General features: G+C 39.4%; 1 protein-coding gene across 1 annotated transcript; it reads right to left on the bottom strand.

Annotated features, from left to right (window-relative positions):
- Nucleotides 1-3,713: 3,713 nt before the first annotated feature.
- Nucleotides 3,714-15,906, bottom strand: trappc3 (trafficking protein particle complex subunit 3). Its single transcript, XM_088329179.1, has 5 exons — nt 15,672-15,906; nt 15,383-15,480; nt 10,776-10,875; nt 8,976-9,158; nt 3,714-7,732 (listed from the first exon to the last, which is right to left on the bottom strand). Exons 1-5 carry the CDS (start codon nt 15,711-15,713, stop codon nt 7,613-7,615), a joined length of 543 nt encoding a protein of 180 aa, XP_088185305.1. The 5' UTR covers nt 15,714-15,906; the 3' UTR covers nt 3,714-7,612.
- Nucleotides 15,907-16,642: the final 736 nt, after the last annotated feature.

Consider the following 16,642-nt stretch of genomic DNA (forward strand, 5'->3'; position numbering starts at 1 on the left):
AGAATGTTACAATCCATCTATGTAAACTCACACGGAATATGCAAATAGGCAGCTTGGACTATCGTACCAACTCCAGACAGCCGATAGCTTGACTTTCGCCGCGTGCTTTTCACCATTTGTTTCCCATAAAGGCCACATGGAAAAATCCAGCTGGCTTTCGATTAAATCGGAGCACATTGTCTCAGGCTCATGACATTCGCTACTTGTTTTTTAAACCTATCTATCAGTTTTATGGAAACTACGGAAAGGATTATGAAGGATAAGCACATACAAGTGAACAATTTCCAAACACTAAATGTGCCTGCTTTTGACATTGACCGATACAGGCAGCAATAGAAAAAAGGCTTTCAGATTTTAAAGTGTTCAATATATGTTTATAGGGCCTACTGTTGATCCCGTGAGACTACTCTAAGGTTCGAGACTGTCTCTATTGTCAATAACGTAAAATGATAATGACGTTTTATTTTCTATCCCGGTGTACAGTGTTTAGAAAAGGGGTTTTATAGAATTAAGTGTGCTGCTAAAGATTTGATTCAGGCTGCAAATGTTTTTTGTGTTTCTGCAACAACAACAACAACAACAACAACAAAAGAAAGAAACCCGTACTATTTGAAAGTGGTTCCTTTCCTACCTCCCAAAAGGTCATTTCTTAGTAAATAAGGATGCATGTTCCTCCATGACCCACAAAGTTAAATGTGGGGTTCCCCAAGGTTCAATTTTAGGCCCAGTACTTTTTCATGTGTGTATTCTTCCCCTTGGAAATGTCATAAGGAGACACTGGTATTTCGATAGCTTGAAATCCTTCCTGCTGCCCTCCCTATCGGTGTGAACCTCCATTAGGTTATTTTCCTCACCTGGTTAGTCTGTGCCTAGCGATCATTTTATTATTCTATTTGTATCATTATATTTTGAGTTTTTATTTCATTATAACCATTGTGTGTATCTGTGTATTTAGTGTTTTAGTTTGTTGTGTGGGAGCGAGATAGGGGTAGATTTTATTTATTTCTGGTACGCTGAATGTTTTTACACTGCACTTTGAGTGTCAATGTATTCAAATTTCGATTTGAATTGTAAACGACACTTTGGTGTCAAAGCCAAAACAATAAACTTTCATAGAATAACAACTTATGGAAAAAAAGGTAATTTTTTGTTAATAATTGTCGTGCAGTGGTACGGTCTAATATATATTTCTAAGATAACAAGTTATTATGTTATCACTATGTTGTTACTATGTTACTTTTAGGTTATTACCAGTTTTGTTTACTTTTTAGAAATGGGATTATCTAGGCTCAGTCAACCACGAGAACATATATACCTTGTGTAAAGCCGCAATGATTTACATGTATGAATTTGTAGCCTGATTTTAAAACCAATTTCCAAAGACTTAATCATGTATTTTGAGATCCTGTCGATGATTTCTCATAACAGTTGGAGATCAAAATTCCCAGAAAATCACAATGACACATTTCTGGGGATTTATTTTCTGGTCAAGTCCAGTTACAGCAGTTTGGACACGCAAACAGCGCTATCTGGCGTTTATTTAGAGAAAGTATTCTTTTGTACAAGCCATGCGCATGTGATACAACCCATTAAGAATCCTGTAAAATACGTGTTTTTCAGTGCGTCAAAGGCCATCTGTTTGCACGGTGTGCATTGCATTTCAATGGAAAGTTTGTCCGCTACTTCCTGTTAAGGCGTTAAGGTATTCACAGGCGTGACCAGAAGCAGTTCCCCGTGGGGTAAACTAATCCCAGCGGACACAAATTATGCATAGACACTAAGGTCCCAACATGTGTTATTGTGAGCCTCTGAGGGGCCGACTGCAATATCTTAAAAAAAAAAGACAAGTCAATGTAAAAAAAACTCAACACCACCAGGGATCAAAGATTAAGATAAGAACTATTTTTTGTTACAGATCGGCGTGAAGGGCTACCATTTTGATATTAGAGCTGGTTTTCGATAAAAAAATAGAGATAGTCGACTTTTTATTGCATTTTCACCGGATGAGTTTTTCCAACAGCGTGAGATAGAGGTAGGATCTTATGCCTGAGCCCGGCCCGAAATGTGGATTGGGCCTGAAATGTCAATCATTATGTTTGGGTTCAGGCGAGGCTTCTCTTTTGCGGGCTTTATTTAATGATCTACCAGTCATTGTTCTATTTCTTTTTCTTTGTGAAGCATCCGCGCAGCAGGCACACTCGGTGGCACTGTTGGACTCAGAGAAGCAGGGGCAGGAGTCGGCCAAAATCAACCTTCATCCTCCCGAGTCCTCACAATTGAATATGAATATTCTGGTTTCCTTGGGATCGGTTCTTCAAATGAAGTTAATTGGTCGGGCTCGGGTTGGTTCGGGCTTTAATACTCGGAGGCCTGGGGTGGGTACGATTTTTTAGGTCCTAATCTAACCTATAATGTTAGTCATCTTAGATCATTCATTCATGCGCAATAGCGTCTCTGTCTCGAGCTGTAATACAGAAATGACAGCGTCAACATCAAGTCCGTGTGCCAAAACATTTGAGGAGTATTTATGACTGGAATCGGCGAACAAAAAAACTATTTACTAAGCAGTCCTTGCATATCACGGCAGTAGCTCTGTGACGCATGAACGTTTCAAGAGAACATTTGAACCACCTCAAGTCTGACTTGGTTTTGATGACAAGGAGTGTAATTTTTACACTTATATTTCGCGATAAAAGAGAGCTCAACCATCATTCAAGACTGGGCCTCGAATTTGAAATTAAATGCATGCAGTCCGAAGAATGAATGTCAGTTCTTAAACCAATAAAAATGACCAATGTCAGTTTTATTTCAAACTGTTTAAAATCATTAAGGACTTTTGTCACTGACTTTCCAGTTGACTTATGAATATGCTTTGCAAAATGCACATATTTGTTTCATTTACTCAATTATTATCCAACTACTCAACTAATCGTTTCAATAGTTGGTGACTAGATGACTCTTATAATAGTCGTTAGTTGCAGCCCCAATTTATAGCATCACGTTACGTAGAAATCTAATTTACTAGAAAATTGCAATGACCTGTCACTGATAAGCCATTTTTAGAACCTGTCTGTGGGCTACTCCAGTGTTCTTAAGGGACTATCTGGTGCCCACAGGCACCTGCGCTACACTGAAGCTATTTGTGTTTAGGAAAAAATATGTTTTTTAGGACAATCAATCATATAAGATATTTTGTGTTTATTCACACACATTTCATTACTTTTTACTACCAAATAATAATGGTATATAGTATTACCATGATTTTGGTTGAAGAAACAGTGTGTAATAACTCACCACTAGAGGTCATTGTATCCAAGAATGGAGTTGAAGTGTGTGCATTTGAAGACACACTATGGAAGCCTGCTTCGGTAATATCTTGAACAATCTAAATTTGCTTTAGAAAGATATTATATTGATTACACCAAAAAGTAATCTTTTGTTTAAAAACCATACAAAACAACCCAAAGTTATTTGTTATGTCATTATTTTTGAAAGCCGCAAAGACCTGAAAGTGCCTTTTAAATCGCTGTCAGTGAAAACTATAGACCAAGTGAGCTGAATGCACTCGGGGCGGCTGAAAAGAGTAACTAGAGAGACTTGGTCAAAGCTGAAATATGCAGCTAACTTTAGCATGAAAATATCAGTTAAGGAATGCAATAAAAAACACGAATTTGTCACGGGTTGGATCCATGAATCAACTTGTGGAAGGCGAGTGACACTGAAGGATGAAGCAGGCTTTATTTACAAGAAGCAGCTAATAATAACAATATCAGCAAATCATAGTCTGCAGCCAAGTGGCTAGCACGACTGGCTAGATAAGGAAACAGTTGGGAGAAAAGTTGAAAGTGACAAACTCCGGATGCTTGAATCACAGCACTCGGTGACCATCACATGTAGGGCTCAGAGTGTAACTTAAAGGGACAGTGTTTGACCACTAGATGTCTCTTTATTGTATAGCGCAACTGAAAACGAGTGCTTCATGTGACCAAACAGCACCACTTTTGTTTAATGAATTGAGGGTTTTTTCATCAATAGGAGGTGCAAAATGATACACACTGTCCCTTTAACTGACTGTAAGGGGTGAAAGCACCTTAGCTTCACAAAATCCACATTTCTTAACCTACAAGTCTGTCAAAAAATTCATGTTCATGAGATAGTACTCGTGTTTTTCCTTATAATTTTAATCAATAGCACTGAACTAAAATGAAGTATTTTTACACCACTATGGGTCGGTTTATAATACACACTATAGCTTTGAATGGACAGTGTGCATTATTTAAAAACTAGATGTCAGTATCGTGTAGTGGAAGCAAAAGCCAATGTTAAAAAGCACAATGAAGAAGACAAACTAAGAAGACTCAAAGTGACCAAAAAATTTAATTTATTCCTCTCATTTTTTGCCAAGCCTTTTGTGTTTTTTGTGTTTTGGGATAAAAAATAAAATTAAGAAAATTAAGAAAAACTAAGTAAAAAGAGGAAAAGATAAAAAGTAAAGAAACTAAAAACATAAAAAAGAGGGAAAAAAAGAATAGAAGCAAGAAGACAAGATGAAAATAATGGAAACAAGAAAAAGAACAAACACTCAAAACGCAAGAAATATGAAAACAATCCAAAAAAACAAAGGAAAGAATAGAAGAAGGAAAAATACAGAAAACAAAAGAAAAATAGACTAGGAGTATTTTTTACATGCTAGTTTATATGAGAGTGTATGTATATTTTCTTAGTATATGGACCGTATTTTCCGCATTATAAGGCGCACCGGGTTATAGGGCGCATCCCGAAAAAATAGTTTTTGGTCCTATTTTTGACATACATAAGACGCACCGGATTATAAGGTGCTACAATGGGAACGTCGACAAAACAGTCAGATAGTTCAGTCCAACTTATTACCCCCTTAACATTCCGAAAGCTTGCAAAGATGCAAGTACTTGTCAAGAACACGTGCGGATGCGGTGTCCGTACGATGTCGCTCAAATGCATCGTTCCATCATTCGGAAGGTTAAAGTCTTGGGATTCAAGAAATGCCAACCATTCCTTAGTTTCAATTTTCTTTTTCGCTCGCAACTTTACTGTGCATATGACAATAAACACTTGGAATTGAGTTTAATTTAAAAATAAACACTCCATTCCATCCATTATCTGCACCGCTTATCACAGAAACATCGAGTTCAGTCTGAAACCAGATACAGGGATAATATATAGCCGGAGTAGCTCACCGAAGTCGTTGTGTTCATAATAATGTGCAGCCAATGTCCTCTTATATCCATGAGTGTAGTAAATCCAGGAAAATAAAATATTTACAAATACAGTATAGTAAAAAATGCTTTCTGTATGCCGTCAACCACGTGCTATACACATTCATCTTTTTCGGCCAATTGCAGGCTTTGTTTTGCCGTTTAAGCCAATGCTAGCCTGTAAATGATAAAAAGGATCCGCCCCTTGACCTCTGAATAACTTTAGCCAATAGTAATCAATTCAACTGATGATTGACACATCTTTTTTGGTCAATTGCAGGCTTTGTTTTGACGTTTAAGCCAATGCCAGCCTGTAAATCCCAGTCCCAAAGAAATCAAGACCTGAGGAACTCAACGACTTCAGGCCGGTCGCCCTGACATCACATGTGATGAAGACCATGGAGCGGCTGCTGCTGCACCACCTGAGGCTACAGGTCCGTCACGCCATCGACCCACTGCAATTTGCTTACCAGGAGAAGGTGGGAGTGGAGGATGCTATAGTATACATGTTACACCGATCCCTCTCTCACCTGGATAGGGCGAAGGGGGCTGTGAGGATTACATTTTTGGACTTCTCCAGTGCCTTCAATACCATACAGCCTCTGCTACTGAGAAGGAAACTGACAGAGATGGGAGTTAGCTCACACCTTGTAGAATGGATTACTGACTACCTGACAGGCAGACCCCAGTATGTGAAACAGGGGGGCTGTACATCGGACACTGTGGTTAGCAGCACAGGATCTCCGCAGGGGACCGTTCTCTCTCCGTTCTAATTCACTCAATATACATCGGACTTTAAGTACAACTCTGAGTCCTGCCATGTGCAAAAGTTTGCCGACGACACTGCGATCGTGGGATGTATCAGAAACGGGCAGGAGGAGGAGTACAGGAAATTGATTCAGGACTTTGTCCGATGGAGCGACGCAAACCACCTGCACCTAAACACCACCAAGACCAGAGAGATGGTGGTGGACTTCAGGAGAACCAGAACTCACCCGGTTCCTGTAACCATCAAGGGAGAATGTGTAGAATTTGTCCAGACCTACAAATACCTGGGTGTGCAGCTGGACAACAAACTGGACTGGACTGCCAACACAGAAGCTCTATGTAGGAAAGGGCAAAGCCGACTTTACTTCCTCAGAAGGCTGGCCTCCTTCAACATCTGCAAAAAGCTCCTTAAAAGTATTCAATGAGACAGAAGTGGCAAGCGCCCTCTTCTATGCGGCAGCGTGTTGGGGAGGCAGCGTTAAGAAGAAGGATGCCTCTCGTCTCAATAAACTGGCTAGGAAAGCGAGCTCTGTTGTGGGCAAAGAGCTGGACAGCCTAACAACAGTAGCTGAGAGACGAGCATTGAAAAAGCTGAGGTCAATCATGGACAATCCATCGCATCCACTACACAGCATTATCTCCAGACAGAAGAGCAGTTTCAGCGACAGACTGCTGTCACTGTCTTGTACTACGGACAGACTGAAGAGATCTTTTCTTCCTCATGCCATGAGGCTCTTTAACTCCACCCGGCAGAGTAAAGGCCCACATTAAACCACACCACCTACATTGGATATTACCGAATCTTACTGCAATATGTATTCTGTGTAGCACTATTTAGTTACTCTATATAACACGCTACAGTGGGCATTTGCACGTCACACTGGGTATTTGTATATTGTATTCTTTTGGCTTTATTATTGTACTGTTCTCAGCTCAGGGATGCTGCTGGAAATGTGAATTTCCGTTCGGGGATGAATAAAGTATCTATCTATCTATCTATCTAAATGATAAAAAGGATCCGCCCCTTGACCTCCGAATAACTTTAGCCAATAGTGATCGATTCAAATGATGATTGACACATTGGTTAGCCAATGAAACGCCGGTAAATAAATCCCAGCATACACCGCGTTCGGGGGAAAATCTAGACGGCGGCTGCAATTTAGTTGGAGGACTTTGCGACTTAATGTTGATCCATAAATAAGGCGCACTGTATTATAAGGCGCATGGTCAGCTTTTGAAAAAAAAATAAAGGCTTTTTGGTGCGCCTCATAGTGCGGAAAATACGGTACATCAATATTGTTTTTTAATGACCTTTTTTTACCACTGGGAGTCGCCAAATATTACACTATTGCCACTCAAGTAGCCAAACAATGATGACTTCCAAAAAAATATTTAAAGTGAGGCATTGATAAGGTAAGCCAGCGTCCGACTTGAACACAGATCCTTCAAGGATGATTCCCAAACGGTGCCATGACCCGGATCGATTGCATCTGTAGCGTTACACTGAAATAAACTGGTCCGAGCCATCGATTGGAATTCAGAGTTTTGCTAATCTCAATAGTTCCTTCCAGTCTGTAAACAAATCCATTTTTGCTGATGAGGCAGTTTTGTCACTCGTCCCCCGCGGGGAGGTTCTCTTCGATCCTCTTGATAAACTTCATCCGGATTTCGGTCACGTTGTCCCCCCTCAGTGTGTCCTGGGCAAACTTCACATCGACGGCCATCTGGACCTGACGTTCGGAAAGTTTAAAATCAAATGAGAGCTCACTTACAAAATGACGAATACTGGACTATGGCCTCTACAATTAGAAACAGGGTTCGTAGATCTTTTTAAAGACCAAATCCAAGCACCTTTTGATACATTTCAAAGCCAATTTTCCAATTGCTCCAGTACTAAAAAAAGTAGAATTTCAGTGTGGCCCATGTATTTCTCAAATTATATCAGCAATGAACGTAAACGATTTCTAATCTTGTATGTGCATTTCTCAAGATATGTTTTTGTTTTTATTTTATAGTATACTTATATATTGTACTTTATATTAAATTGTGTTGTTTGTTGATGCAACATCCGTTGCACCCTGGTCATCCTGGAAGGGGGATTACCTCATGTGCGGCCACCTCTCAAGGTTTCTTCATTCTCCTGATGCTGAGGTTTTTGAGTTTTTCCTTGCCCTCATGGAGGTTTTAGATCAGGGGATGCTGTCATAATAGTCTGTAGATTGCAATAGTCTGTGCAACCGTTTGAGACTCATTGTGATTAAGGAGCTATAAAGATAAACATGACATGACTTGATTTTGAGTAGATTGCTAATATATTTGTTTGGAGATAAATCTCTCTCTAAATAGGTTTGGGTAAAAACGTTCATTTTTTTGCATCACCCATAATAAATGTCCATATTAGATGGGTAATCCTTGCATTAAAACGCATTTCATGGTGCCCTGTTCATGTGTAGCATACACCTGTCCACTTGGGCGCCACCCATAGGGGGCCATGACGTCTCATGGGACAATGCCATACAAACTCATGCCATCTGCCGTTAATACCGACGAAAGAGGGAATGCAATGGCAAAGTCACCAGAGAGCCATGTCGGCGTCATTTTTAAGCAGAGCTGTTGAGAAACATGGCAACAATCTCAAGCAGTTTTCAATTCTTGTAAACACAACATTAAAATTCAGTCATTTTCAAGGATTTTAGGCACCGATACGAACCCTGAATCACAAAATCATGAAAATCAGTAAATGGTCTTAACAGGTAGATACAAATTCAATCAAAAACAACGTAGAAAAATATATTTTTAGTAAATAATGTTCCACTCCAGACCTGTAAGGTGTGTAAAATCCAAAGGGGGTTGAGAGATTTTGGAAATGATCCCCAAAACGATAACTCACAAGAAGTCATTGCTGGAATGTTACACAATAAGGAAATATATCATGTCTACACATGAATACTTCTTCAAAGCCCAATATTTTACCATCTCGAGAGCTCCTCTGAGGACGCCACACAGCAGGTTGGAGTAGACGAGCGTGTTGTGGTTATCGGGTAGCTCCACAAAGTCCACCAGCGGGTTGCTATCAAGGATGAGCGAGAACTCGTCTCCAGCGGGGCTCCAGTTGGTCACGCTGGGGGTGACCCCGAGGTAAGTCTTAAAGGCCACCTGCCAGTAGAAAACGGCCATTGTTGAAATTGCGGAAAACGTAAACAGATGGAGAATAAGTAGGAAGTCCTGCCATAGTCGCACAGCTGCTTCCTGCGCTGGTGTGAGCATGCGTATGGAAAATACTCACTGTATGGATACTCAGATATATTTTTTAATGATCTAAATGGTTTTTTTTTTTTGGGGGGGGGGGGGTTGTTATCTTCGTGGCTTTTTTAGCAGTCTGCTTGATTATGAGAAAGAAAGGCAGAAAGTGAGGCAGTAAAATCATTGAAAACATATGGGAGCGTTACAGTGGCCAACACCGTTACTCTATTTTTTTCCTGGGATCACAAAGGAAGGTCAAACCTTTACAGAACATGGCAGAGAAAAGGAAGCGGGACGTGAACACATTTCGCAGGAAATGGAAACCGGATAATATCATATTGAAGGTCTTGTTTACTCCAAAGTATACTTTTCACCTTCCAAGGAAAGACGTTTTGAGTCGCTGACCGCATTGGGTTGAAGAAATTCACATGGGGCCGGTATGGTTGATTGTTGTATTAGTTTTCTTGTATATGCCGATGGTCTTAAATCACATACCTCGGCAATACACGAGAAATAATCTAACATAAGCCAAACCATTTTTTCCCGTTTGCATTTATCTGCACAAGTTAAGTTTCATTGTCTATTTGTTTATAAAGGGACCATTTCATCCAATCGGAAACACTCAAAATACACAAATAAATATGGATAACAAATAAAAACTTACACTTAAAGTAATGGCTAAGTAATATCTCCCTTTTTAGCACTGAATATGCTTAAAAAACTAAATGCAATGGGGCTAATTCGGGAGTGTTTTAGTACAGAAAGTGTTGGCCTTAAACACAATGTAAAATATAGTTTTTATGGGGGACACGAAGGAACATAGGATAAGAAAGACACATATATAACAACGCAGTCTTATTATTAGTACTTTTTTAACATAATGCAAACAATGCAATAGGGCTAACGCAAAAGTGTTTTACTTCATGATATTTAATATATGGATGAATAAAATTAAATTGGAAAAAAGGAAGAACAGAAGAAGGAAGCTAGCTATTTGAAAGTTGGCCATGGGGATAGCGAAAAATAAAGTTTTTATGGTGGTACACAAAAGGGAAAAAAATCCAGGTGAGTGCAATTGTATTGCCTTTAACAGCATATGCGTCTGTGACCTCAATTTTAGGTCAAACAACATTGCAACATTTATTTTATTCAGATGTTCTCTGGTTGATAAATGGTAGGAGGCAAATACAGCTGTGGTTGCCCTAGGAGCAGTGCGCACCATCGGCAACATACAGTGGACACATTTGAAACTGCAAGTCATTGTTTGACGTGATGCACCTCATTTTTCTCTTGTGCTTCTTTCAGCTGTGTCTCGCGGGCCAGATCAAGTCCGCTTGAGGGTCTTATCCGGCCAGCGGGCTGCATATTGCCCAGCCCTGTTATAGGCTAACTGAATCTGACCTCAAATTTGTCACTTTTCAACTCAACAGGATTTTCCCCAACTCTTTTATCTAGACGCCTCTCTCCAAATCAGATTTATCTGTTCTCTTTGGAAGGCGTCCACAGTCACGCTCTGATTATTGCAATCACCTTTGCGATGACATCGGCCGTTTCTCGGAAATCCTGACACCTGCCAACGCTGGAGCGAGCCAGGAAGTCTTCGATGAGACGCACTCCAATGTTGTAACCCCTGAGCAGAATAAGTTAAAGTTAGATCTTCCTGTGGTAAGATAAAACACATGGTCGCTTCAAACGTTTGGCATTTGATTTGAATTTTCTACAACTACCCTGATGTGTTGGTGGACTGAGACACGCAGGCAAAGAGCAGAAACAGGGGAAAAACTCATTTTGAATAGATATACTTTATTCATCTCCGTAGGGAAATTCACACTTCCAGCAGTATCCTTGTGTTATAAAATAAAATAAGAAAGTTAAGATATAGAAAACAAAAAATACCCGTTTTCCTATAGAGTATTTAAATAGTGCTACATAAAATACACACTGTAATAAAAATAGTGTAATTTGCAAATGTGGGGGTAGGGTTTAATGTGGGCTTTTACTCCCCCGGGTGGAGTTAAAGAGCCTCAAGGCATGAGGAAGAAATGATCTCCTCAGTCTGTCTGTGGAACAAGACTGTGACAGCAGTCTGTCGCTGAAGCTGCTATTCCGTTTGGAGATGATGCTTTGTAGTGGATGTGATGAATTGTCCATGATTGACCGCAGCTTTTTCACTGCCCGTCTCTCAGCGAAACATAGCATGGTAGGCTAGTTCCTACACACGTGATCTACACCCGGGTAATCAGAGTGGTGGAGACCATGTCGGATGGGTATCTACATATTTACATTAATGTTTCATGAGAGGAATCTTCCATGCTACATTACGACAATAAATCTTCACATATAGTCATGTTGTGTCGTTTTTGTACTTTCCTGTTATTTTGGTCATCGAAAATATTTCACAAAGAGTACAAGGCAAATGGTTTGCCTGTTGAATAAAAGTTCATTAAAAAGTTAAAAACGAGTTCAATGGGAGTTTAAGGCTGGATAATTACAATATGTGAATACGCATTTCTGTTTTGGACTAATGTGGTGAGAATCAGAGAAATGTACAGCTAGCTAGCCTCAGGAAGAGACCATGTGCTGTTGATGTTAAGGCTGGCACTTGGCAGAAAAAAACAATTGTCTGGCCTGACAACCGACGTTAAGTTACCCGTTTACCCAAAAGACAGTCAACCAAAAATACGACCAAGTTTCCCTATTGTTCATTTTAAAATAACTTTGTGTTCCCGGTGGCCTACCATTTACGAAATGCTTAGAAAAGACTCTCACATATGGATACCATTTGTGTGTTAGGGCTGCTCTACTACCAAGCCTCGATAATCTTGTTTGTCGCCCACCTCTTCGACAATTCCCAACTGCTTAACTCTGAAAAGACCGAAATGTTAATTATTGGTCCATCTAAATGCTGTGACTTGTTCTCAAAAACTGATCTGAACATTGACAAATGTAATATCACCCAGAGTGACTCAGTCAAAAATTTAGGTGTCACAATTGACCCCAATCTGTCCTTTCAAACACATTGAGAATATTACCAGGACAGCTTTTCCATATTCGCAACATTGCTCAAATTTGCCTTTATGCTGTTTCAGTCTGATGCGGGGATTATAATTCATGCATTTGTTACCTCCCATCTTCCCATCTTGATTACTGTAGTGTCCTACTCACTGGTCTCCCGAAGTCCAAAATCAAGAGCCTTCAAAATGCTGCAGCGAGGCTGTTAACTAAGCCAAAGAAGTTTGCCCCCAATTTTAAATAACCTGCATTAGCTCCCTGTTGGCTTAAGATGTGATTTTAAGGTTCTGTTTGTAGTATACGAAATAATGCATGAACTTGCTCCTTCATATTTTTCAGATTTAATTTCCCCCTGTGTTCCAGTCCGGAGCCTTTGCTCCGAAAATTCTCGTCTACAATTGATCCCTAGAGCCAAGAAGAAAAACCCCAGGTTTGAGAACGTTCTCCAATTGGGCCCCAATGTTGTAGAATGCTCTGCCCCCTGAGATTCGATCTGCAACCTCAGTGGAACTGTTTAAATCTAGGCTTAAAACACACTTCTATTCTATAGCTTATAAGTGACCTATATTTCATGTAGACAATATTTGTGTATTAATTGTTATTACAACATCCATTGGAGCCTGGTCATCCTAGAAGGGTGATTACCTCATGTGTGGTCCCTTCTCAAGGTTTCTTCATTTTCCTCATGTTGAGGTTTTCCTTGCCCTCATGTAAGTTTTAGATCAGGGGATGGTGTAATAATAGTCTGTGGTTTGCAATAATCTGTGGTCTGTGCAGCCCTTTGAGACTCCTTGTGATTAAGGGCTCTATACATAAACATGACTTGACTGCTCTTCCCAAGAGGTAACTATAGCAGGAAGACGGAAAAAATGAAGCCATTCACTTTCCACTTTATTTGAAAAGCCAATAACAAAACACTGTAGACCCATGATATCATTAGACCGTGTCTGTAGGACTCGTCCAATATGTTAGACTTTCTACATACTTTATGCGTCTGATGTCACACAAAAACTATCTATAAAAAGGGTTGAATCACAGAAGCAAAATTAAAACATGTATTCGTTCCAAACCGCTTATCCTCATCATTTATGGGGGTGTGCTGGAGCCCATACTCGCTGACATCAAGCAGTAAGCAGGGGACATCCTGGACTGCATGCCAGCCAATCACAGGGCACACAGACATACCGTCAGTCATTAGCCCATGTATCTTCAATGTTTATTGAACGTAGTAGTTCACTGATCGCTATAACCAGAGTAGCATTGTAAATAAGGCAGTGGTTTTATTGGATTTTCCCATGTAAACAAATGTTTGAATTGATTATAAAATCTGATTGTCCATCTACTGTCTACAAAGACACACTTAATACATATTGTGTTATGTGGCTTTGGTAGACTACAGAGGAATACAGTATCACACTTTTTAGTCATGTTTGTTGTGTTGAAATTCTAATTTATTTACAGTAAAAGGTTTCCGAGCGCTATTTTAATCTGATTTATAACATATATTCTTTGAGTCATTTTGCAGTCTTACGCCAATTTTTAAGCTTTTATAGCAAATGTATATCGGTTCCAAATATCGATTATCAGCCCTCTCTTAATACTTTTAATCCGTATCGGCCCTGAAAACCCCTTATCGGTCGATCCTTATTGCATAGTAATTTGGAAGTACCGTATTTTCCGCACTATAAGCCGCACCGAGTTATAGGGCGCACACCGAAAAAATAGTTTTTGGTCCTATATTTGACATACATAAGACGCACCGGATTATAAGGCGCTACAATGGGAACGTTGACAAAACAGTCAGATAGTTCAGTCAAACTTATTACCCCCTTAACAGTCCCAAAGCTTGCAAAGACGCAAATACGTGTCGAGAACACGTGCGGATGCGGTGTCCGTACGATATCACTTCAAATGCATCGTTCCATCATTCGGAAGGTTAAAGTCTTGGGATTCAAGAAATGCCAACCATTCCTTAGTTTTTATTTTCGCTCGCAACTTTACTGTGCATATGACAATAAACACTTGGAATTGAGTTTAATTTAAAAATAGACACTCCATTCCATCCATTATCTGCACCGCTTATCACAGAAACATCGAGTTCAGTCTGAAACAAGATACAAGGAAAATATATAGCCGAAGTAGCTCACCGAAGTCGTCGTGTTCAATAATAATGTGCAGCCATGGTCCTCTTATATCCGTGAGTTTAGTAAATCCAGGAGAATAAAATATTTACAAATACTGAATAGTAAAAAAATGCTTTCTGTATGCCGTCAACCATGTGCTATACGCATTTATCTTTTTCGGCCAATTGCAGGCTTTGTTTTGCCGCTTCAGCCAATGCCAGCCTGTAAATGATAAAAAGGATCCGCCCCTTGACCTCCGAATAACTTTAGCCAATCGTGATCGATTCAACTGATGACTGACACATCTTTTTTGGCCAATTGCAGGCTTTGTTTTACAGCTTAAGCCTATGCCAGCCTGTAAATGATAAAAAGGATCCGCCCCTTGACCTCCGAATAACTTTAGCCAATAGTGATCGATTCAACTGATGATTGACACATCTTTTTCGGCCAATTGCAGGCTTTGTTTTACAGCTTAAGCCTATGCCAGCCTGTAAATGATAAAAAGGATCCGCCCACCCCTTGACCTCCGAATAACTTTAGCCAATAGTGATCGATTCAAATGATGATTGACACATTGGTTAGCCAATGAAACGCCGGTAAATAAATCCCAGCATACACCGCGGAGTACCTGGCGTTCGGGGGAAAATCTAGTCGGCGGCTGCAAGTTCGTTGGAAGACTTTGCGATTTAACATTGATCCATAAATAAGGCGCACTGTATTATAAGGCGCATGGTCAGCTTTTGAAAAAAATTAAGACGTTTAGGTGTGCCTTATAGTGCGGAAAATACGGTACTAAAAGTGTAATCTAATTAAAATGGAAAACATTATTCAACATCATAGAGGGATGAACACAACGTTTAACAAGTAAACATAAGGGAGTTGGCTGTTATTATCGTTGTAAGGAGTAAGATATTGACATATTCATGTTTACTTGGATTAGGCATTTTAGCTCCTTGTTTCATGTTCAAAAACACATTTAGTTTAACGCTTTTCCATACTTACATTTTGTCCAGTTGTTTATTCACCTCCTCATCATTTTCGTAATCTTTACATAGTTGTGTGACCAAAGCTCCATAAGTAAGTGTAAACAGCTCCGAATTCTACAACAAATAAAGAGATGACAATGGCAGTTAATTCTTATCATCTGGTTTTAAACAACTGAAGTGTGAAAATCAGCGAGTGCTAAACTCGCACTACATTTCTAACGGACGGTGGATGGAATCATTTTGAGGAAGGTTAGCAAGCTACGTTAGCAAGGTTTTATTTCCCCATGCTTTAAAGAGTTGCATACCATCTTCTTGCTGTCTGTCGTGCGGTTCGATTGACGAGACATTTTGGAGATAGTTGTATGAGTCGGAGTTAAAACGTTGAGGTAGCTAAATGTATTTTATTTTAATTTTTAATTGTAATGCTGCAGCAACTTCCGTGTTAGCTGCGGCTGTCGCTCGGATCCAAAAATCAAGTTAGAATACTGATAAACTGATTTCCGGTTATTCTTGAAAAAGAAAGATATTTAGCGGGGGGATTGGTCACCGACAAACGTTGAAATGCCTTTATAGCTATTTTTAAAATTAATACATTTAAAATATAAATCTATGTTTACGTTTATCTAAAATTTTCTTACTATAATACAAGCTGGAAATAAATTAGTATTTTGTTTTGAAGCGAATTAACGTCACATCCTCTCAAATAATCATTCCTTGTTTTTCCCCACAATACGCAACACACAGCCGCCCTCTTGCGCTTAGGCTGAACAAAAGCAGCACAAAATGAAAAGTGATTTGTGCTATAACTTGCCGCAGGGTGGCATCTTAACTCAAATAACTGTCTACAAAAGAAGATACATGTTTCATTGTTGTGGTGAGGAAATACGGCGTAACCATCAAGAATGCCTTTCACGTGGAGGCCATTTGATAATACTATACGTATGCCGATCAGCCATGTTGAATGTGTCAGATTTGTCGTTTTATCTATGATGCAGTATTGAAATTGAAGTTAATTAACGATAGTGTGCTTTGTTGTAAATAGACAACAAACAATAGATTTGCAGGGGCTTGTATCAAAGAAATCATGCATACATTTTATGCAGTTATCAGATATGATTAACCTTAAAACAAATAAACACAAAAAGTAACAACGATTTGTCTATTATGTTTCATTTTAACACTGTTATTGTATATAAAAACAAACACATAATGTATTTTTTGATAAAAATGTAATTGTCAACTCTGCGATGTCAATGATTGCAAAAGCTTCAGTCAT

The sequence above is a fragment of the Urocampus carinirostris genome, chromosome 2 (genome assembly GCF_059441175.1).
Source record: "Urocampus carinirostris isolate Australia breed hairy pipefish chromosome 2, RoL_Ucar_1.0, whole genome shotgun sequence".
Lineage (NCBI taxonomy): Eukaryota > Metazoa > Chordata > Actinopteri > Syngnathiformes > Syngnathidae > Urocampus > Urocampus carinirostris.